The 24,933-nt window shown below is 34.0% G+C and overlaps 3 protein-coding genes across 3 annotated transcripts in view; 1 reads left to right on the top strand and 2 right to left on the bottom strand.

The window, feature by feature from the left end:
• Positions 1-5,176, bottom strand: part of LOC118734373 (band 7 protein AGAP004871-like) — a 6,691-nt gene extending 1,515 nt beyond the window's left edge. Inside the window, exons 1-2 of the mRNA XM_036464098.1 lie at positions 4,660-5,176; positions 4,416-4,581 (exon numbers count right to left, since the gene is read on the bottom strand). Coding sequence (XP_036319991.1) covers positions 4,416-4,581; positions 4,660-5,162 — 669 coding nt within the window. The 5' untranslated portion in view covers positions 5,163-5,176. The remainder of the gene's footprint in view (positions 1-4,415; positions 4,582-4,659) is intronic.
• Positions 1-24,933, top strand: part of LOC118733348 (band 7 protein AGAP004871-like) — a 30,841-nt gene that overhangs the window by 3,384 nt on the left and 2,524 nt on the right. The gene's annotated exons all lie outside the window — the stretch shown is intronic.
• On the bottom strand, positions 22,899-24,927 carry LOC118733346 (cell wall protein DAN4). The gene has a single exon (XM_036462708.1). It carries the CDS (start codon positions 24,919-24,921, stop codon positions 24,154-24,156), a length of 768 nt encoding a protein of 255 aa, XP_036318601.1. The 5' UTR covers positions 24,922-24,927; the 3' UTR covers positions 22,899-24,153.

Raw genomic sequence — 24,933 nt, 5'->3', positions numbered from 1 at the left:
CAGTCTCTTGTTTTTTTCTAAACTATAATTGATGGAAATGTCCAATACGCGCAACCATGATCAAATGCCGAATTGGAACTTAGTTGCGCAAATTAGGTCTTTCCATCTATTATAGTTTAGAAAAAAGAGCCTGATGCTTTGGCCTGATGCATATTATTGCAGTATTGCCGCTTTTATTACGTGCCTCAAGCAGCTCCAACGTCTACATACCGTACTATGTCCGCTCTCCAGTCTGTGGCGGCTCATGCAGAAGCAGAGCGTTGCACAGTGGTCTGAATAGAGAATCTAGCTGGACAAAACTATTTTAATAGATTGGCGTTTATGAGTTAGTACCCCACTTCGTATCTACTAGTTTATGGGGCCACTGATTACAAATATTCAGTGAGGCTTCAAAAATCCAATATGGCGGACAAATTTTTAAAAATTTATTGAATTCGTTCTAAACTTGTTACTTGGAGGTTTCAAAAAATGTGGAAATAATTTTAGGGGTGTCGCAAAAGCGCGTAAAAAGAGTTTATTTTAAATTATAGCCAACACTTCACAGAACTAGATTTTATGAATCGAAACTCAGCGGAACTATGCTGTGAAATCATTTAAATTTTTAAATCAAGAAATATCCACAAGTTGATTTCATTCTGTTTTGTTTTATTTGGAAGTGGGGCTTATATTTTTTCAATCTACAATCATTACAAAAAATAAAGTGATTTCGCACAGCAAGGTGCTAAATACCTGAATGCGAAACAGAGGATGCGGAGATAAAAGGAATTCAATACTGAAATAGCACCCAGCCGTATCCCGATCATTGCTCACGGAAACACAGCACATATACGAAGCAATCGAGCCAGTGTTGCCACTTTGAATTGTTACCAAAATTGGTAGAATAACCCTGGCATTCAGTAAGCTGTCTCTAGTCACTAATAGTGACTTTTGGTGGTGAACTTGGATTTTGGGACTATTTGGTATTCAGTACGCTGTCTCACGTCTCTAGTCTCAAAAATAAGTCACTAATTTGTCAGCTGTCTAAGAGCCGGTCACAAAAATAGAAGTATGGAGGGAAAGCTTATTTCTTTCCATTTTATTAAAGAAAACGCGAAAATGAAGCGAGGAAATTTGTTTAACAAGAATTTCATTAGGAAATAAACCAAAATGCTTTAATATCATACAAATCCATTGAAATTTTTTTTTTTTTTAACATCAAAATCTAAAGATTATTAAAAAAAATAAAACTAATAAAAAAAAGAAAAAATACAAAAAATAAAAATAAATAATCCTCTACGCCCGAGGAGTACTCGAACCCGGACCCTCTCGACCGGCAGCCTAATGCTTTGACCATTCGGCCATTGCGACTCTTCGGGCGGCGCAGCAAAAGGCACACGTAAACGCTATCAGTTGACTGTGTGTTTGTTTTCACCACACATTTTTGGTGAACTTTTTGTGACTCCTACTGAATAGCCAAATCATCTCAAGTCACAAAAATAGTCACTAATTGCTAATCTCAAATTTACTGACTTGAGATGACACTGAATTACTGAATCCCAGGGTAAATTTTGGGTTGGTAAAAGGTAAATTTTTTCTTATTTTGAACTGTCAAGCTTTGTACGGACATCTATTTAACCAAAGTTATCACTTTATCAAATGATTTTGGTGGATAAATGTATAAATATCAGCAAAATTCAACCCTGACAGGTTGCCAGGTGGTCGCTCTTGCTACGAAAACATATAGTCTGTTCCTTTGAACTTCGGACTAAAACCTGTGGAACTGTCAAACTACAATTTTACGCTCTCAAATGAGAGTAAAAGGAGAACAGATGCAGAAGTGCATAGGAACGCAAAAAAGCACTATTTCCTGTAAAAACGTCAGTCGGTTTGTTTACATGTCATTTGTACAACACTGATTTAGCTGAAATATCACTAAATAATTATTAAAATCTATACATATTCAAACATTTCGTTGTTTACTTCCATTTTTTTACAAATATAAGGTACTTTGCTTTCACCCCTGTTAGTTTTTGCTTGCACATGCAAATCAGCTGATCGTTTGACACTTTTGATGAACTTACAGGAAAAGAAACTCCGGACTAAATCCTGTAACTTCTGACTAGGAACAGTTGCTCAGTTGCTCTCTCAAATGTGTTCCCACTTACAGGTTTTATGTCAATAGGAACGACTTCCTGTAAGTTCTGACTAAATCCTGTAAACCGGACTGCTATTGGAACAGACTAATTATTTCCTGTAAAGACGTCAGACGGTTTGTTTACATGTCATTGGTACTACACTGATTTGGCTGAAATATCACTAAATAATTATTAAAATCTATACATATTCAAATATTTCGTTGTTTACTTCCATTTTTTAACAAATATAAGGTTCTTTGCTTTCACCGCTTTCTGTTTTTGTTTGCACATGTAAATCAGCTGATCGTTTGACACTTTTCATGAACTTACAGGAAAAAAAACTCCGGACTAAATCCTGTAACTTCTGACTAGGAACAGTTGCCCAGTTACTCTCTCAAATGTGTTCCCACTTACAGGTTTTATGTCAATAGGAACGACTTCCTGTAAGTTCTGACTAAATCTTGTAAACCGGACTGCTATTGGAACAGACTAATAAAAAGCAAATGAACACACTGGACAAGGTAAGAATGAAACGTAACTATTCATAATATAAGTTAAATATAAACAATTTTATGCAATTTTTACCGAGGTGCGTTCATGAAAGAATGCAGATAAACAGATAGACTTAAGCAATTAATCTCTATATAACTTTACATGAAGACCCACCCCTATTGTGTAATGCACATAGAGAATCTACATATGTATTTGTTTATGCAATTATTTTCATCATATTTTAGTACGATTATCTACATATTTCGGGATGGCCCGAGCATGGAAACTTCACCAAAATGTTTGTTTGTTTCAACCACTTTTCGACAGAAAATTTTAAGCCTCGTGACGGATGTGCTCAATCTAAGCGAAACGCAGCAACGGCAGCAGTAGAGCGAGTAGTTTATCTGTCTATAAACTATAACAAGGAGCTCTAGCAACTAGGAATTTTTTTTACCTCCCTCTTCATGACTTCATATGTCCACTAAAGAGGATCCAAATTAAAGCAACAACCTAATACTAAATTTCTTAAAAGACCAGATATAATAATATTTCATGTAATGCTAATTTTTTTGCAGTAAGGTAATTTAAGGTATTTAAATCAATACACACTTATTAACTGCTCTGCTAATACGATGAAATAAGTAAATTTACCTTTCGTATTATTATTTTTAATGTGTAAAACAATTCCTTAAAAAATATTAAAATTTCCAAAACAATAATTTGTTGAGGTGGCAGTGCTACTTGAGAAATTGACGAAAAGTAAAAAAGAAATTTATTTCATAAGCACGTTTTATCAGGGGCATAACAGTTATAAGTTTTATCGGAAAAACGTTGTTGCACAACAGTTATAAGATGAGAAATATTTTTTACTTCGCCGATAAGAGTTATATATAACCCAACTTCGTTCTGGCTACTGCAGCAGGTTAAACTCCTACCTGAGTAGATTGAATGAGGATGTGCCAAATGAGTGTCCGGCCGGAGTGCCCGGAAAACCCGACAACCCTAACGGCTTTGTCCCTGTGGACCAACCCTACAGACGCTGCACGCTTCCTAGGGCTGCCGTTAGTGGAACTTGACGTCAACGACTGAGATACCAACCGTCCTGGGCGGGATTGTTGTAGCCGCTACAACAACAACAACCCAACGTTTACTTTTTACGTTGCCTGATAACTGTTATGCAGGAGGAATAGGGGTATTCTCTGAGTCTTGCATGGTGCACAGATTGCACGGATTGCACGGTTAAAACCGGTTTTCGTATGGGACAGCTTTGCAAACCGTGCAATCCGTGCACCGTGCAAGGGCTTTGCAAGACTCAGAGAATACCCCTAATATGTTTTCCGTCACCAATAAGAGTTATTTCCCAACGTTTATTTTTTACGTTGCTTGATAACAGTTATTACCCAACGTTTATTTTTATGTTGTCTGATAACAGTTATTTCACTAACAGGCCCAGGGTCTTTTTATTTCATGCGGCGGTGGTATGCGCCGAGAAGGAGAAAAGGCTATCGAACGTGACTCCCAATAACTTGGAAGGATTCACGCTCGGTATTTTTGCGAAGTCAACATACAGGCCAAGTTCTAGCCTAACCCCGGCCCACAGTAAAACTGCGGATGTTTCTGGCAGTGACGATTGGAAAGACCGTTTAAATTAACTCCGGGCAGCATACCTTCGACAGGTCAATCGGGACTAGAACCGTCCAATCACAAAGTAATCGTTGGTTCAGATGAGGGCGTAGGCTAGGCTTTATTTCCAGAATACGGAACCAAAGCTGTTTTAAAACACTATAAAGCATCCTATTCTCTACTTACCTGTAATGCTGATGGGCTCGCAGAAATAATCTCTGAAGCTTCCTTCAATGCCCGCGATGACTTCATTTCACCTTCAGCCGCGATCACTTTTGCGCGCGCCTCCCGAGCTGCCTCGGCTTCGGCTGCCATGGCGCGCTGTAAAGCGGTTGGTAGAGATACGTCCTTGCTGAAGGAAAAAAATATACAAAAAAAAAAAAACGTATGTATGTAATTTCGAACTCTAGAGCTAACCACAAAAAATTACATTTCTACACGTTCGACTTTCACTCCCCATGGATCGGTTGCTTCATCTAGCGAAACTTGCATTGTATGCGAAATAGTTTCGCGCTCCGTCAACAGTTCGGACAAATTTCGAGTACCTAGGACATTGCGCAGTGTTGTGGCAGCTAGCAAACGCGTTGAGTGGCTATAATTGGACACTTGTATTACAGCTTTGAGAGGATCGCTGATGCGATAATAAACCACTGCATCTACAGTCACAGTAACCGAATCCTTGGATAACACTTCTTGTGGTGGCACATCAAACGAAACTGTACGAAGATCCACTTTGCAATATTCATCTACGCAGGGTAGCACGAAGAAGACGCCAGGACCACGAGCGCCACCACTGCGTAGCCGACCCATGCGAAAGATTACGGCACGCTCATATTCAGAGACAACTTTGAAGCACACAAATACGGAGATGGGAAAGGTGAGTACCATAACAATGATGGAAATCGCTGTTGCGATTATTTCAACGCAGCCCATTTCGTCATTCTCTGCTATGGGGGAGAGAAAAGAATTCAGTTTTTTATTTTTTATTTTTTGTATGTACACTGCCGGAACAAAGTATTGGCACAGCAATTTTTTCTCAATATCTGCAACAATTTTTATTCTAATATTTTTCGGCTAATTTCGTATAAAAATATGGTTCATTCTACAACAAAAAACATTAAAATATACTCGCGAAAATTCAGCAAATTTTCATGAAAATTTTCAACTTTTCAATCAGATATTTAGAATTTTTTTGAGAATTCAGGTTTGTAGGCCAATCAATTTTATTATAATAAAGTGCTAGGAATTACCGTTGATTTTTGGCAACTTTTTTCGTGTAGTCTCTTCCATAAATTTTTTTTTTCGAAAATACTTTATATGGAAAAAATGCAAAACACCTTCAACAAAAAAAAAAATCTCAAAAATCAACGCGATTTTTTGCTAACTCCGAAATTGCATATTTTACTAAAATTTAATGCGTTGCAAAACTTCATACTCAAAAAAATTCTAAAAAATCTGATTAAAAAGTTGAAAATTTTGATGAAAATTTGCTGAATTTTCGCGAGTTTGGCACAAAGCTTGGGAATTATTTTTTTTGTTTGAGTGAACCATATTTTTATACAAAATTGGCGGAACAATATTAGAATAAAAATGGTTGCATATATTGAGAAAAATTTGCTGTGCCAATACTTTGTTCCGGAAGTGTATTTAATTCCTATGCATGAGTACGATTTTAATTATGTTAGGGATGAATGTTAGTTAACGGGATTGTTGCTGACTAAAAAATTATTTTAAATAAAAAAATTTAAATGTGCAGCCAATTATGCATGCGCACACATGTGCACGTACCTACATACATATCGTTAGCTTAATATAGAAATGCACTATCTAACATTTTTATTTCTTCGTAAAGTAATTTTTTAAATTTATTAAAAAGTAAAGTTCTCTAGTTGCAAATTCTATTCGAATACTGTTTTTTAATTAAGGCTGTATGTATTATAATAATGCGATTTTTATATTCTATTAGATGGTCAGTGAATAACCTGCCGACTTTTCTACAAATGTGGATTTCAAAATAAATAAGTTATGGCCTTGCTATATTAAGTCGATAGATAGATAGATAATTTATGAGGTATGCGCTGCGACCTAATGATCTATTGTGCCCTCCACTCTTCACAATACTTCCTCCAAGCCAAGATACCCAGGAAGTCCCACAGCTTCTTTGGGGATAAGGAGTGAATGTGCTCTAACTGTGGCCACATGGAGCCTAAACTCCTCTCACGTCTTTTGCTGACTGCATCACACTCAATGAGGATGTGGAGTGGCGTTTCACTGGAGACGTTGCAGAACCGGTCGTAACCCCAGTCCTCTCAAAGGAGGAGGCACTCCAGGTTGTCTTACTGCTTAACTCAATTTTGAACCTCTTTTCAAACCTTATGGTTCTAAAAATGTCATCCCTGGGAAGCAGGGCTAGCGGGAGCGAGGACCCTAGCTTCGCCATGTTCCTAGAGGAAATGACCTTACCTCTTCCATGACCCTCTCTAGTGAAATTGAGCAGAGTTCTTTTGGCCGCCAATTCTATAGTTATGTACAGGGGCTCGAGTTCAAGGACCACTTCCAGCGCTGTCGTCGGACACGTGCGCATCGCTCCCGTTATGCATACATATGCCAGTCGTAAGTACATAAAAACATAAATATGTATTGCTGTACGTATGAATGTGCATTTTGATCATGAAACTCAAGCAGACTACTAAAAAAATGGACAAAAAAAATGAATATACTTGAAGATATCGCTAGAATTACTTTATTAATTACGTATTTAGTCTGTACGCCAATATTTACATATGTATGTGTTTTATTTTAGTATGTTCGGAATACCTACAACATGTTCACATATGCTAAACACATTCTTAGTTCGTATAATTTTTTTCTATGATCTGCTTATATGTATTTCAATTATTCTTTAAACTAAATTGATTTATGTAGGTACTTATATAGCAATTAAAATAGTACTTACGTCAGTAGAGAATCAAATGCATATTGAAATCGTTTTAATACAAATTCATTCTGTAATTTTTTTATTTTTATTTTTTTTTAATCACCGACATTTTCAGTCTCTCAAGAAATTTAAACTCGCTTACTAAATACCAAAGCCAGCAAACATCTTGGTTGTATTAATTCCAGAAAAAGCTATAAACTTATTTGGCCACTAACAAATATTTTCATAAACGCGCGCTCGTAAAATATCTGCATCTGTACGTTTGATAAAGTAAACGCGCCTAAATTCTCAGATGTTCAAAATCAAATTCAGTAGAGTTCGCATGCAGGATACGTTGAAAGGATGCTGCATATACAAAAAGGACACTCATCAGGCGAAATAATTGATTTTAGGTAATTTGCTTATGCATAAATATTTTCGGTGTCGGTTATATAAATTATAACTCCATTTTACTGTTTATAAAAGTAGCCTTGCATTTTTAATAAATTACCTATGGGGTATTCCACCGTCACGGGTGGGACATTTGTACAGTAAATTTAAGTATAAAGTACTCAACAATTCTACATTTTTATAAAGCTGCACCTAAATCACTATTATATGAGTTATTACCAAATACGAAAAAAATTCCAACTAAATTTTATATCAGAAAAAATCGGAGTTATTTCTTCTGTCACGGATGGGACAAGAAAAGAACCTGCTTGCGCAGATATATTTCACGGAAACTGCGAATTTATTTCACTTTTCTGTGTGAACTTGATGTGCTGAAATAAAAAAAGAACCACGAATACTAGTAAAGCAAAAACTTACACAAAAATTATTGCTTTATTATAAAAAACTCCGAAATTCCTCTGTGACGGGTGGGACACGTACGAATTTTTATATGAAAAGGAGCTTTTTGTGTGGTCCATATTGAAGACTATTTATTAAAAAATATAAAAAGCCAAAAAGAGGTTAAGTTTTTTTATTTTCATTCGTTTTTTCATTCATTTTACATGGAAGAAAATGCCTAGTACCGTCAGCCAAAAAAATTATTAAAATCAACGCGATTTCCTAGCGTCTTGAAATTTTAATTTTTACCTACTTAAATTTAATAGGCTATAAAACTGCATACCCAGAATTTTTCTAAAAGTTATTAATAAAAAGTTTCAGAAAAGTTTTGGGTGTAATTGTTAAAGTTTGTTTAATTTTTAAAATTTTTGTACGAAGCTTGAAAAGTGGATTTATATGGTGCTGGTTATGTAATGTGCTAGATGTTTATAAAACAAACTATAAACATTAAATAAACCAAAACTGGTCAAAATGTCACTTAACCCTCATCGCTTCTTTGGGTACGACCATATACAGTTCATGAACTTGTATAAAAAAAAACTAATTGTCGAAATTATCTGGGTTTTGGTAATATTTGGAATATTTTCAAATATTATACATACATACTAGGGCTTTCGATTTCTTCTCGCACATTCTCGAGCATTTCGATACCCGGAAAATCGAGTAATTCTCGACACAGTCTGGGGTACCGACATTCTCACAAGCAATTTGGAGTAGTTATCGAGATATAGCATAGCGAAAGCATTAAAACAAAATGAATGAATGAATAATGGCGTTTTCTTTTCTCGGAAAAAATGTCACCTTCTTATGAGCCAACCTTATCTGAGAAGATGCTGAGAAAAGAACACGAAAACTTAACAGCCCTGGCGTAGGGCAGAATAAATGCAACATTGAGCCGTATGCATAAAAAATAATCAATCGCTTTTACTTAAAATTGCATAACTTTCACTTAAATTTATTTGAACACTTAAATTTATTTGAGTAAAAGGTCTGAAATTTTAAGAAAAAGCATTTACTTAGGTTTTATGCATACGGCTTTTTATTTCGAGAAAGTGTTTTTTTTTTAATATTTGCAATGCTTTTCGCAATAAAATTTTTCGTTATTTTTTAATAGAAATATAGCTCATACTGCTTCAAAAGGCATGTAAATTAATGTTTAAAAATTTTAAAAAATTTGGGAAAATTCGACAAATTTTCACCAAAATGTTTAATTTTTAAGCAACAGTTTTTAGAATTATTTTGACCATGCAGTTTTGTAGTTCACTCAATTTCAGTATAATAAGGGGCAAATTTTAAATAGCTTTAAGTACGGTGTACTATATTAATTTCGTATTGGCATGAACTTGAATAATTCCATTGTTGATGAATTTAATTCAGAGTTGAATCAAAATTTTTTTATTTCATTTCAGCTGTCAACGCAGTTTTAAAGGATTTTTCCATTTTAAGATCTTTTAAGGTAGGTGTTATTATTAATACTGTCTCTTGTACTTTAAACTCATAATTTTGAACCCCTTGTCGATATTGTTACAAGAGTTAAAAAGTATTTGGTAGAAATATAGGGGGAACAGTTGATTATTGAGACTGCCTTAAAAAAACCCCTATAACTCTTGTTTTCAAAATGGCGGCGTTTGCACAACCTCTTTAGTGCCGAACTAACTACCTTTACATGATAAGCAGGGGTGCTTTTTATTTTTTCGATAAAGTTAATTCTTTCCATAATTTTTTTCAGATTTAATTTTTTAGATCATAAAAGATTTAAAACGGCCATAAAAACGCAGTCTCCATTATAATGGTTAAAAATTATGAAAAATCCAAAATAACGATTTTACAATGTTCTACAAATGAAAATCTTGGTATTTTCAGTCAGTTAGCTTCACTGTCTGACATGGCCTAATCGATTTCTCTTTTCACCTGCGCATGTATTCATATGTCCATCTCGATTCTTTGAGGCTTTTAAGGCAGTGTCACACGATTGGTACATTTGTACATTTTTTATTTTGGGGCTATTGGTACAAAATTGAAAAAAATTGAAACGACAGTTTTCTTTGTAGTCACACGATTGGTACAATACAGCGAACTTCTTTGGCGTCTACCATGGCTACCAGTTATTTGCTTTAAAATAGCATTTATCCCCAAGTTTTTAAGTGCGTTTAATTGAACTTTTTAACAGCTCGAACGATTAAGAAAATATTCTTAATTACTTTGTAAAAATGCAGTAAACTTAAAAAGGGATTTTAATTTGACGTTAATAGAAACTTTAATTGAACACAAATAGCTAATAAACTGAATTGAGTACGCTGTTTTAAAAGATGCATTAGGGTATTTAAGTCAACAGAAGCTGTCTTGCAAAAAAAACCAACATTTTTAATTTTTTTTTTTTATATAAACTTTGCCAAAATTTAGTAAAATTCCTATTAGAAAATGCCTGGAATGAATAATTTTTACACATTGTTGGGAAATTCTCATGTTTTGGAATGACACAAAAAATCGCCGAAACACGTAAACTTCACTTCGAGTCGTAGATTACGAATCTGTATTCTGCTTTTCTAGATCAGGTAATTTTCCCAAGATTGACCTTTTTATGAAAAATAAATTCGGATTTTAATAGAAAAAAAAATTAAAAAAAAAACAAGTAACAAGGTTAATAAAAAAATCGCCCCGCACCACCTATCGACTAATTTTTTTGTGGAGTTATTTGTTTTCATTTAAGTAATATACATTGTAAAAATGAAACAAATCGGACCATAAATACGGGTTTTCCAAATATCTCGACTCCTGCCTCCTGCGCCACCTAGCGGGTTAAATTTTTGGTGGAGCTACTTCTTTTCATGTAGGTATTCTACATACATTCCAAATATGAACCATATCGGTCCATAAATACAGAGTTTTCCAATATCTCGATATCATCTTTCATATTGAATTCTCCTTCGGTTTTGAGCTAGGTTTAGAGTTTCAAGTCTCTAGCTCATCGGCTTGTAATAACAGGTTTTTTTTAATAAATTTTTTCATTTGTATTAAAGCCTGTTCTTTCACAAAAAATTAGGCTAATGACGAAGAAAATCGATGGTTAAATAAAAAAATTGTGAATGGTCAAAGGAAAATGCGTAATGACTTTTTGGATGAAGTATGAGCAGGAAATAATGTTACTCATACGCCATGTACATAACCATACTCGTACATGGCGTATGACTACCATTTTACATGTTAAAGTTTGATTTTTAACCGACTTCCAAAAAAGGAGGAGGTTACCAGTTCGTCGGAATATTTTTTTTTATGTATGTTACCGCATAACGTCAACCGATTTCGATAATTCTTTTTGCATCGGAAAGGTGTCTCAGAGGTGGTTCCATACTGATCTGGTTTAGATCCGATCATTGGATCATGAAATATATATATATATTTTTTTTGTATGAGAATTGAAGTCAGTTTTTTTTTTGCTAAAAATTACTTGTTTTCATTTACAATGCAAACAGATCCGTAATCAACTACCTAAAATTAAGTTACGTGTCTCTGTGTTTTTTGTGGCATTTTAGCGTTCCTACAGTGTAATAAATCATGGTCAAGAAATTCCACAGAACGGGAAATTTTGAAAAAATTCTATCAGAATTTGTAATTTTTTCGATCAACAGCTTTTTTTCTCTTCCCAAAATATTTCACTTTCCTTTAGTCTCATAGTTATAAACTAAAGCTTTTTTAAAACTTTTTCTTTTGACACTAATATTAAAATAGTTCACAACACTTATGAATAATTTATTTAAAATCAACTTTTCAAACAGGAGTGCAACCCTCTTCAAAAATACTTTCAAACTAAAGCTTTCTTAAAACTCTTTCAGGGACATCCATATGTGTACACATATTTTTAAATTTGTGTACAACTGAACTAAATTCGACTCTTCAAACAGGTGGACTATGTAGTCTGAATTAGTCAGATTTTAATGGAAGTCGATTCCGTACTCGCTTCCCGGACAATTGAGAGGACAAAAAGAGCGTAAATAAGTTCGTTTCTGTCAGAAGTTACCAATTTTTGTTCAAAGATTTTTGCTGGTAAATCCTGGTACATAAATTAGTCTGTTCCAATAGCAGTCCGGTTTACAGGATTTAGTCAGAACTTACAGGAAGTCGTTCCTATTGACATAAAACCTGTAAGTGGGAACACATTTGAGAGAGTAACTGAGCAACTGTTCCTAGTCAGAAGTTACAGGATTTAGTCCGGAGTTTTTTTTCCTGTAAGTTCATGAAAAGTGTCAAACGATCAGCTGATTTACATGTGCAAACAAAAACAGAAAGCGGTGAAAGCAAAGAACCTTATATTTGTTAAAAAATGGTAGTAAACAACGAAATATTTGAATATGTATAGATTTTAATAATTATTTAGTGATATTTCAGCCAAATCAGTGTAGTATCAATGACAGGTAAACAAACCGTCTGACGTTTTTACAGGAAATAGTGCTTTTTGCGTTCCTATGCACCTCTGCATCTGTTCTCCTTTTACTCTCATTTGAGAGCGTAAAATTGTAGTTTGACAGTTCCACAGGTTTTAGTCCGAAGTTCAAAGGAACAGACTAAATGTGTCAAACAATCAGCTGTAGTGTGTTTAACGACCATATTGTAGACAAAAGAAAAGTGCACTCTGCTAATAGGTTTGTTCATTCAAAAACTATCCAGAAAATTATCAGTAACAATTTGCAAGTTTTATGAACAGCTGATAAATTTGTGGTTTATTCGTAGCAATTTCCTAATAAAAGTTGCGTTCGCGTAGCTGTTGATTGTTCATGTTTACCAAAACTTACAAGTTTTTGCGTTCGCGTACGCAAAAAACATGCATAGTAGGGGAAATTGAGAGAGCAAAGTAACATTTCATTTTGAGGGGAAGCTGTTGGTTTCTGCTGGAAAAATTTTTGCCAACAGCAATTTGCCAACAGGAAAACAGCTGATCAAAAACAGCTGGTTGGCATTTACGCAAATCACAAAATTGAATGTGATGGTTTGGAAGTTAAAAATTACAAAATGCGACTAATTAAACTTGTAAGAAATAAGTAGTTATTTGTTTAATCAATAAACTTCGTACGTTTTAAATTTTACACTTTTGAATGTAAACAAAAATTATATCAGCAGTTCGTCTAACTTGCAGGTTTCTGCAAATTTTCTGTTTGCGTACTATTTGGGATATTTTTCTCTTGTGAGAGAACAGATAACATTTCGCCGGAATTTGGCAGGTGGTTGGTTTTTACTGGAGATTTTAAACGAACGTACCTAAAACAGTGAAGTTGTTCACACTTGCCTGGTTATCAGATTATGTGGTTGTATTTTTTATTCGGTTTACAACAATAAAATACACTATACAATAATAAGTTTTAACCAGATAACCTGATAACCAGGCAATTGTGAACCACCTCAGTATTTCATGTCTTACTTTATATTTAAAAAAGTTTATTGTGTCAATTTCACCTATAAAAACACCATAAATAATTTCCTGATTAGCTTCAAATGCACCCAGAAACTTGCGATCAGCTGTTTTCTCGCTTGCAAGGTTTTACAGGCAAAAATTTGTGCGGTAAAAATTTGCAACTTCTCCTAGAAAACTGTCATTTTGCTACCTCAATTTCCCCTACTTTGCAAGTTGGCTGTTAGTCCGAGGAAGACGAGACTGGACCTATTGACCAAATGCCTTCGCGTAATCTCATTTTCGTTGTTGGTGTTTCCGACAGGTATGAGAGTGTACAACGCCGAAACCGGTTTATCTCCAAACCAAATTTGACAAGGAATGACGGAAAATCGTTCGTATATAGATATCTGGTAGAAGTCAACTTAGTAAATAATAATCACCCTAATGTGTAGTCTTTAAAATATTTACAAAACTTTTTTAGTTTCTTTGCATAATAGTGCAATACAATACGAGCATTTATGTATTCATATGCATGTATTTTAAAACAATTTATTTGCATCCCTCACTTGAAAAAAAGTCCGTATTTCACGAGTTTGCTTGGCCACTGCACGAAAATTAAAAACAAATTTTCTATATGAGTATGTACATGAACAACTATTGAGTTTATTGCTTCGTTTGTCGGCGCATCTACGTGGTTTAATGGCGCATGAAAATGCCTAACGAGCTAGTGATTTTAGCAAGCATATGAATGCATTTTCAAAAATTGCCGGAAATCATTTACATAAGTTTGAAAATATTATTTGCACTAGCAAAACAAGAAGGGAGTAAGAGCGGTTCTGAAACAAAAGAGATACACGGTACTCAAGTACATACATACATATTGAGATATCCTAACGAAACTTTGGATCTAAGCTGTTTTTGGGCAAAGGTTGGTTGGTGGTGAAAATGGGCAAAACTAAACTGATATCCAGAAGAACGACTATATCGAAATTGCATTGCAAAAATAATTTAAATTCGGGGGTGTATGTACATACATACATACATATATATACATATAACATTTCTGGGCCCGCTTTATTAAACTTTTTTGTGTACATAATAATGAAGTTTCCTAAAGAAAAACTCATAAATAACGCAAGTAGATAGTTAAAAAACTAATAAATATTCTGCATAGCAATTATGTTCAACATTTTGTTCATATTTCTATCCATACTATGTATGTACCTGCATACATACATACATACATACATACATACATATGAATGCCTGTGGGCAAGTTAAATAATTTTCTCCGTACAATGCACTTTGCGGGCGATTCAAGTGTTTATTTATCTTTGAAACACTATTTGTCGGTAAAATTGCGAAAGCTGATTGCTGTTTATTTAAAAAATGCGCACATTTACACATACATGTGTGAATATGAGTATGTGTGAATATTTCTTCCGATCTTTCCTGATTGTTTAAAGAAGCAGTCTCTCGTCAGATGGTCAAAGCCACGTAGTCTTAACAAAGAAAATGGACTATTTCATGAAAGCATTTAATTGCCAAACAATATAAACGTTAAATATAAAGAGCCAATAAGCATAATCAACGATGTTCCAACACTTGTTAAGTTCAATCGAAGAAATTCAGTACAAAGGCTGCTAGCTATTACATCAGGAGCATATTAAATAGGTATTACGCAGATACATATAAGTAGGGCCCGGATTTCTATACATTTACATATTTTTTTGGTAAGTCATAGAACTTAAAGATTAACAAATGTTGCGAATCAAGAGTTTTGTGTTAAGATGACATCGATTTTTGAGTGCATTTTCTTACATATTTCAATGCATATATAGGCATATTTTGTCAAAAAAGCATATTTAATTGTATTTTTTATTATACGCCGTTTCTCTAGAATTGACGAATCACTCCACAATTGCAAGAGCATTTGATGATTTCGTCGAAAATTATTTTAATGTCACTGACGCAGCGCCATATATCGAGCCCTAACCGCAAAAAAAAAACGTAAGCGAAATTTTTTTCAAAATTTTGTTTTTGATGCAGAATTGTATCTAGATGATCTACGTGCATTTCTGCATCAAAAAGAAAATTTTTGAAAAATATGTCGCTTTGTCGGTTAGGGCCTCTATATGGTATAATCAGCAAAGGCGCTGAAGGTATTTCACCCAAAGTTGCTGCTCGATACTTGTTAAATATATTATTAATTAATTATATATGATTAAATATATATTTTTAATTTATTGTAATTTTTTAATTTGTTTTTACTTTAAGTACTTAATTTTTTTAATACATACATATTTTAAAATTTTAGATATATATTTAATTGCTCTCGAGTTTTTCGTGGCACTAAAAATTACAATATATCCTTGTGTTAATTATAAACTTGTAATAAAATATGAAAAGTAAATAAAAAAAAATTAAAAATGCTAAGCAAATGCGAGAAGTCTTTTTGCACATTTTTTGTTTTTAGTGCATATTTTTCAGTTTGAGTGCATAATTTTCAGTTTTTAATGCACATTATATGCGCATAATTTCGGCTTTTTAGCGCATAGAAATCCGGGCCCTACATATAAGCAACACCTTTCTAGTTATGCGTTTTAGGCAGCATCTCTATTTTATCAAAAATGTAGGTAGGCTTTATATGTACATATGTGTGTATGTAGGTATGTACATATTAATTTAGTACTATATACATAAATAGCATCGTAATTTGTTTACTTTAAATTATTTTAATTTTATTTTAAGTCTCTGTTAATGTAAACAATTTTTTATTACAATTATGTGTACGAGTATGTACACTGGCGTTCAAAACTGAGTGAGTCAATTTTTATTTAAATATGTATTCACAATATTTTTGGTTACTTTTTTTTTATCAAAAATTGAACTTCTTGGAATTGAGCTTATCAGTAATTTAACCATAAAAATGGTACCAAGAATTTCCCTGACTGACAAGTGTAGGACGGTTAATGAGTTTCTAACGACTCGTATAAGGTGGAGTATTATATTGAGAACCGATCTGTATTCCCGAATCGGTCTAACTAGTTTTGTAAAATGAGCCATATAACTGCATACCCAAAAGAATTTTTTAACCAGATTAAAAAGGTTGAATTTGCCCAGTCGAATGGTCATTTTACTGGAGTGTCGTTTATCACGCGGGAGAAGTTGCATGGGCAATTAATAGCTTTTCTCCATACAATGTTACAGGAGGGCCAGTCGTGGGTTGTTTCATGGCTGGGGAACATTTTCAAAGCGTGTATAATGCTCAACTAAGTTCCGTCTACATGGAAAAGTGTTAAAGTAGTTTTCATTCCCAAGGTAGGCAAGAGAGGGCATACGGTGCCTAAGGATTTCTGACCAAGCAGTCTCTTGTCTTTTGCACTGAAAACTTTCAAGCGACTACTGGACACGCACATTCGTTCAAAATTGTCTAGTGGACAGCATGCTTACCTAAAAGGGCTAGAAGACTCAACAGGGAAGGGGTCAACGTTGTCGCGTATTCAGATGATGTAGTGATTATGGTATCCGGATTGTGCAGTGCATAAATGGGATAAGCGAAATGCTTCAAAGAGCACTAGGGGAATGGGGTTATTGGGCAAATAGCTGCGGGCTCAACATTAATCCCTCGAAGACCGAATTACTATTATTCACAACACGGAAAAAGATTCCTAATTTTAACCTACCTTCCTTAAATGTGCATACCCTTTCTCCTTCCCCTTACGCTAAGTATTTGGAAGTCATTCTCACACCGAAATTAAACTGGAAAATGAACACAGAGCAACGAGTAAAAAAGGCTCTGTATTCCTGCAAGAAAATTCTGGATAAGAAATGTGGTCTGCGACCTGATCTTATGCTATGCATATGCAAGGCGGTGATTCGCCCAATTATTGCGTACGGTTCGCTGGTTTGGTGGAAAGCCGTAGAGATAAAGTCCATACGCACAATTTTAGGCAGGGTACAAAGGTCAGCCTACATTGCGATAACCAGGGCTATCAGATCATGTCCAACGGAACCATTGAATGCCATCTGTCATCTGCCACCGATTGATCTCTTTTTAAAGGAAAGTGCTTCACAGAGTGCCCTGAGGTTGCGGGAACTTAGACTATGGAAAGAAGGTACGAACGGGCATGGACGTATCCTGTACTCTTTCAACAACCCAAGCATTCGCGAAAAATCTGACTACATTTGTCCTTCGCTTCTTTTCAAGAAAAACTTCGGTACAATTTTTCCATCAAGAAAGTGAAAGGATCCTATTTTTACTGAACGCTTCGAAATATCCATCATTGCGGATGGCTAAAGATGGATTGTGGCGTAGGGGCGGGAATATTTTCGACCGACCTTCAAATCCTATAGTCTATTCGATTACCAAATTCGGCCAGTGCTTTTCAGGCAGAATTCTTTGCCATAAAAGAGGCGTGCAATATAATTTTAGTCTGGAAGCTAGCGAGAAGTTCGCCAGCATTGCTATTTTCTCGGATAGTCAGGCAGTGATAAAGGCACTTGGCTCTGTAAGCATCACCTTCAGCATAATAAAACAGTGCAGGCAGAACGTTATGGCTTTAGCTGACGGGCATGTCGTTACACTGATATGAGTGCCGGGGCATAGCAGAATTCGTGGCAACGAGATGGCTGACGAGCTGGCCATGAATAGGTCGGCTCTGGATATCTCAAAGGCAGAGGAGATTTCTGTGCTTCTGCGCTATATCAAGAGCCGCATCTCTCAGCACGGCAAAAGGTGGCTAACAATGGGTGGAATGACCTATAATCCTATAGGGTGATCTGCAGGAATCTGTGGCCCACCTTCTGCCCAAAACGCACTGCTTTTCTTATAAAACTAAACAGGAGGGATCTATCTCGACTAAATGCCGTTTACACAGGGCACTGGGCCGTGGGAATCCATGCTGCAAGACTAGGACTGGAACACAACACTTTTTGTCGTAGCTGTAATTCACTAGATGCAGAAGAAACGATGCATTTTAAAGGCTCAACTTCTTTTGTACCAGAGCAACTGTCGAAAAAATCCAGCAGAAAATAGTCACGAAATGGCACATCAGAAATGTAAAATTTTCTCACAATAGTAAAAAATTTTTTTCATCATAGAACTTTTTTACTGATTGGCAAAGGACCAAATTACATAAAATGCGATTTTTTTTTTTTGATTCACCATATCGAGCCCTAACCGCCAAACAGACGTAAAAGCGATATTTTAAAAATTTTATTTTGGATGCAGAAATACATCTGGATGCTCTAGGAAGATTCTTGCATCAAAAAGAAAAAAATTTGAAAAAAATGTCGGTAACGTCTTTTTGGCGGTACCTACACATATGCAGGTAGAACATACATACATGTTTTCAATCCCTGGTAGACGCGCGATCCTTGCACGGTTGGCAATCGTACATCCGTTGTTGGATATACGATGGCATGCGAAGAGACGGGATTCGCACGTGTGCGATGTTGCGTAGGCGCAGTATTCATTTTGTTTAAGTTATGCAGTTTTTTAGCTTTGAAACACACACAATTTATAAAAATTCAAAGTATGCGATCGCGTTTTTTTTATCAAAAATTTAGTTTAATATAAGGCTGAACGCGTCTGGTAGATAGAAGCTCTAAACGTTAGGAGCTAGAAAAGGCAACTAAACTGAGTCAAACAAAAATTGGAAAGCGCGAAGAAATTTCAAAATTATACTCTGCGCTTTTTTGCATACATACAATGCACATATATAAGTATACATTCATACAATATACAGTAAATGTACTGAACGACTAGACATGTTTTTTCTTTTTTTCTAGGTTTATTTCCCAATTGATGTACCTACATAGTGGTGCCTCACGCTGGAAAATGTTTTCCAGCAAATTTCGGCTACACGCTTTTGTTTATAATTTTTTACAAACAAAATAACCACCAACTAGTTGGTGCGATTTTTCTGCTGTTTTAATAAATTTCTAATGTAAACTTTTAATCCTAAATACATACGTATGTATGTATGTATCTACAAGTATATTCATGTATTTTTAGATGTTCGTTTTTGTCGAACATGCACATATGTATGTATGTAGGTGTGTATGTTTGCATTACGATTTAGTACATGGATATCTCGATTTTCTATTGAGCTGTTAATGCACTGCCTCACCAATCCACTCGAACGCCTTATTTTGCCACTGTAATGCCTATGGTTGGTTATTCAGGCTATCAGTAGACGTATTATTTTGCCAACATTGGAGTAATTTTTTGATGGAGTGGCGCAGTGTGTTGGGAAATGTTTTGGTGCGAAGGTGTAAATACATAAACACATGCCACATTTGACAAGCAGAAAACAACAGAGTTAAGAAAACAAGCGCCAGACCACCCTGCGGTCTTCACCCTGAGGCAAAGTAGCAACCTTTGCTGTCGATCATTTCGCTTTGACTGCATACGAGTACGCAGTTTAATGATTGCATCTTTAGAATGATATGTGTATGTATGTATGTATTTGCATGTGTTATGGCAATGTGTTTAAGAGGAATGATAACACTGGATCACAAATTTGTGTGTTTTTGTTCACCGTATGCCCCTATAGAATTCCTACAGTTGCGAGAATATAAATAGGGGAGATACATTTTAGCATTATTCGGCTATTTCCCTTTCGTTTATTTAACAGTTATTATTTTTTTTTTGTATGAAAGTGTAGCTCGTTATCTAACAAACACCATGTAAGTGGAAATTTCAAACTTCGTACAAAAATTAGCAAAAATTCGACAAAGCTTCATAAAAAGTTTTATTAGATTTTAATTAGATTTCTTAGAGATGTTCTGAGTATACAGTAGGCCATTCATTTTATTATAATGAGGTGTAATTTTTAGTACCTAGAACTTAACGTTTATTTTTTGATTCTTTTTTGTGGTAGGTGTTGCTGAACATACTTTTTATGGAAGAAAATGCGTGAACAAAAAATTGCTAAAAATCAATATTAAGTCCTAGCCTTTTCAAACTTGCACTTTACTACAAAACTGCATAAATTCTAAAAATCCTGTTCAAAAACTTTTAGATTTGAAAGAAATTTTTTATAAATGTTCTACAAAGTTTAAAATTTTTATTTACATGGTTTTTTAGTTTGCTATATTTACATAAATAATAATAAACATTTAAAAAAAAAAGAAAAATAGCCAAAACTTGCGAAAATATCTCTTCCGAAAATCGATCTAATTTTTTTTTTACATGGAAATATTTAATTAATTTTCAATTAAGATATAGTTCATTTTCTAAAAAAAACCAAGTTTAAAACTTTGTAGAAAACTAAAAAAAAATTTTAGTCAAAATTTCAAACTTTTCTCAGAAGTGTTAGAATTTATTTGAATATACAGTTTTATTGACCATTAAAAGTTTTTTGCCGAAGGTGTTGCCGTTTTCTTCCATATAAAAATAAATTCTGTTTATGTATTCGTTAAAATCTAAAAAAATCTACAATAATTTTTAGCCACTTTAAACTTGCACATTATTGCTCTAAAATTGAATGAATACTCAAAAGTTTGAAATTAGGTTGAAAATGTGTTTTTTTAGTTTTCTACAAAGTTTTAAACTTGGGTTTTTATGGGTTTTGTTACGGAATGAACTGTATTTTATTTAAATGAAAAATAAGTAAATAAACATACAGTCAGTCAATAAAGTTTAGGTACAGAGAATTTTTTACAATATGGGCAACTATTTTTAAAATATTTTATTTTTCGCGAATTTTTTATAAAAATATGGTTAATTCTACAACAAAAACCCCAAAATTCAAAGTTCCAAAACCTGTGCAAAATTAAAGAAAATTCTGCAAAATTTCAATTAAAATATGCCACTTTTTATTTATTTTTATTTTATTTTATTTTATTCTTTGTTGAAGGTGTCGCACATTTTTTCCATATAAAAAATTTATCAAACATTATTTTATATGGAGAAAATGAGCGACACCTTCAACAAAAAAAATTGCTATAAATCAATGATAAGTCCCAGCTACCTCAAACTTGCACTTTGTTGTACTAAAATTGAATGGGCTAAAAAACTGCATACTCAACTTTTTTCTAGAGAGCGTAAATAAAAAGTGAAATATTTGAATGAAATTTTGCAAAATTTTCTTTAATTTTGCACAATGTTTGGAACTCTAATTTTTTGTTTTTTTTTTGTTGTAGAATTAACCATATTTTTATAAAAAATTATCGAAAAATAAAATATATAAAAAATAGTTGCCCGTATTGTAAAAAATTCGCTGTACCTAAACTTTATTGACTGACTGTAAGTAGAAAACAGTATCATTTTGAAAGTGGGATGCTAAGGATATGACCGATACTCTATGTCATCACCATTTTCCAAAAATCTATAGTAATCTTATTATTTGTTAAGATATTGTTTTAAGTATTAACTTGAAGTAAATAAGCGTTCTTCGTTATTGAGATATCTGAGTTTCGGTGCAACATCCATTTTCCAAAAATTTATGATAGCCTCATTAATTGCAAAAAATTATTGCAAATATAAATTATGAGTGAAATTACTTCTGAAGATACTAATTTATCGCTGTTTTCGTATACATATACATATCGATGGCAGCAACGCCTTACTTCAAAATTTGATTGCAGAACGCCCTATTTCAGAATTTTATTGGAAAACACCCTGTTGTTGTTGTTGTTGTAGCAGCATACAAATTCCCCAAAGACTTTTTGGGGAGTGTTGCTGGAGTAGGTCCAGATATAAATCTGGGTCGTTCCGGTTACGTAGACCCGACTGTCGTGGGAACCCTGTCTCAGAATTTGGTTGAAGAATGCCTTATGCGAACAACCGTTATGCGAGCAAAGTCATAAAACCGTTGTGCACAAGTGCGCTCAGGTATAAAAATAATATCTTAAGTTCAAAATATTTAAAATAGGGATTTAATTTTTATTTTTTTTTTATTCAGCCGGTATTTTTAAAGTACATGAATATACTACGTATGTAAGTCTTAATAATTTTTAATACACATATTTTTACGTTTTTATTTATTTATACATAAGCCATATTATGTACATGCACGTGTATGTACATACACCTCATATATTCTTTGATTTCACGAGTAACTGAAATACATACATATCTTTGGTCATATGAAATAGTAGTAGCTTAAGTCGGGAGGCTGGCTTTAGTACAATGTGATTGATGACAACGAGAATATTAACTTGCTAACAACAGAACTATTCCTTTCATGTTTATTTGCCAAGAGCTCTTCATAGCACAGCACATTATACTAAAGCCAGCCTCCCGAATTCAGCTACTATTCCATATGACAACAGATATATACATATACATATATGTTTGCTTTTATATTTTTAATGGACTTATCAAGGCAAATTCACCTTTGGACTTATGTTTTTCTTTCCTAAATGAAAAATCGCCAATTACTACATATTATAAGGCACTGTCAAATTTACAATTTCTCAAATAACGTACGAACATTCAGATGTAGCCATTGCAAATTAAACGTAACAAACTTTTGCGTGATGGTGTTCGATTTTTATTATTATTTTATTTTTTTTTACTGTAAGTTAAATTCATGCTTAACTCAGAGTTTAATCCATAGAGTTTTAATTTGTTTTTTCAAAATTATGTATATGGATAAAAAACATCGATAAATTGGTTAAACAAAATCTAAAAAAATATAATCGAACACTTTTGAGTCTAAAAACGCATTTTTTGTTACATTTAATTTGTAATGGTCATATGTACATACATAGAAGTATATGTATGCCATTGCTTTAATATTACTTGAATAAATACATACATATGTAGGTATGTATGTATTAAAATTTAACTTCTAAAATTATTGTCGCATAAATAGAAATGATTACAATATTATTTCGATTCCAAAAACAATGAAATTGGGAGTATATGGAAGCCTACTTTAAAGTCAAAATTTTCAAATAATGTGGGTCATTTTGAAAAATAGGTATATATATCTAGCTTATCTAACGTTCAAAGTATATATTAGCCGTCATCGATTCGCCAACAGTTAGATAGTGGCGAAATGAACGAACTCAATGCGGTACAACCAAACTCGCTAGCTAACTTTGTTGTTGCTTTCAGATGCAAAATTTTTCGCTTAGCGACCGGAACTCAAACATAGCGGACAGAGAAGTGGCGAATCGATAACGGTTGTTCATAATTTGTATAAATGCTTCTTTCAATTGAATTACATGGAAATGCCTTTTCAGTTTTCAAGCTTCAAAAAAAAAAAAACAAGTGTTTTTTTTATAATAATTGGAAGGTTTGAGTACTACACGTACATACATAAATAAAATGATTACATGAGTTTGCTTTGCAAAATATCCTTAGAACTTATGATTTGTATTACTATGTATATCATTGATTTTTGTAATAAAATTCAATATCCGCAATTACGAGTATGTACCATAATTCTATAGAAAAGATCTTACGAACAAAATTTGGCCACATACAAATTTTGAAATCTAGATATAACATGCTCTTAAGTGTGACATTTTTATTTTTCACGTTTAAATTAAATGCATTCATTAAGTGTAAGACTTAAAGCGATTTAAAATTTTTTCTGAAATATATAGTACACGCATCAATATATTTAAAGTACATTGAAAATTCGTATAAACTTATAGTGAATCTCACTCTTAAAAATACTACAACTTCTTTAAATTGTTATAATTGTGCGCTACTGTATTAATTGCTGAGCAACGTCTACAGCGTTTTCAACTTCTGCCCCCGCATTATACTTCTGCACCGCATCATCGGTACATTCTTCGGTAATCAGTTGTCAATCGTTGTACATGCCATCGACCAAGAAATCCATTCGGCGATAATGTCGCGTTGACCAACAATCGCGGAAGCGACGGTAAGTGGTAATTACCACTCCTATTGCCAATGGTATTGTGAAGAGGACTGTCATAATAGGTACAATAATATCGCGGCTGCTGTGATAATTGAATCCGTTGTTTAATTCTTGTGATGGCTGCGCATCCGGTAGTACGACAGGCTCGCTTAATTCTGGCAATTTAGAGCTAGATGATTCTGGCTTTTTATTGTTAACGAATGGTTCTCCTGGCAAATGTGGAAAATCGCCTAATCCAAATGTTATGCTTGGTTTTTTGGGTTTCGGTGTGGTAGTGGTTGTTGTTGTTGGTTTTGTTTTGGTCGTTGTTGGCATTATTTTGGTCGTAGTTGTAGTGTTTGTGATTGTGCTTTTTGTAGATCTTACTTCGAGGGTATCGTTACCAATTTGCGCAACATCATTTTTGGCAACTGCGGGTACAAGTGTAGTTGTTACAGTTTTGTTTACTACGCTTGTTCGATTCAAAGATTTTGTTGAGTTTATGTAAATGCCTTCATTGGTATGGTTTTGATTACCTGTAGTAATGTTGTCACTTTTAGTGGCATTATACTTAATTGAATTTGATCTATTAGATTGAAGGGTATTCATATCTACAACTATACTTGGTGCGATCTCAACTAAATTTGGAACGGTTATATTGGAATTTATTGATGATCCCGGTGCAACAATATCTCCCTTTAAGGAGTCTTGCATTTCTGTCGGTTT

The sequence above is a fragment of the Rhagoletis pomonella genome, unplaced genomic scaffold (assembly GCF_013731165.1).
Source record: "Rhagoletis pomonella isolate Grant_MI unplaced genomic scaffold, Rhpom_1.0 Rhpom_scaffold_00002, whole genome shotgun sequence".
Lineage (NCBI taxonomy): Eukaryota > Metazoa > Arthropoda > Insecta > Diptera > Tephritidae > Rhagoletis > Rhagoletis pomonella.
The sequence above is the reverse complement of the archived record's forward strand: the minus strand, read 5'-3'. Positions and strand labels throughout refer to the sequence as shown.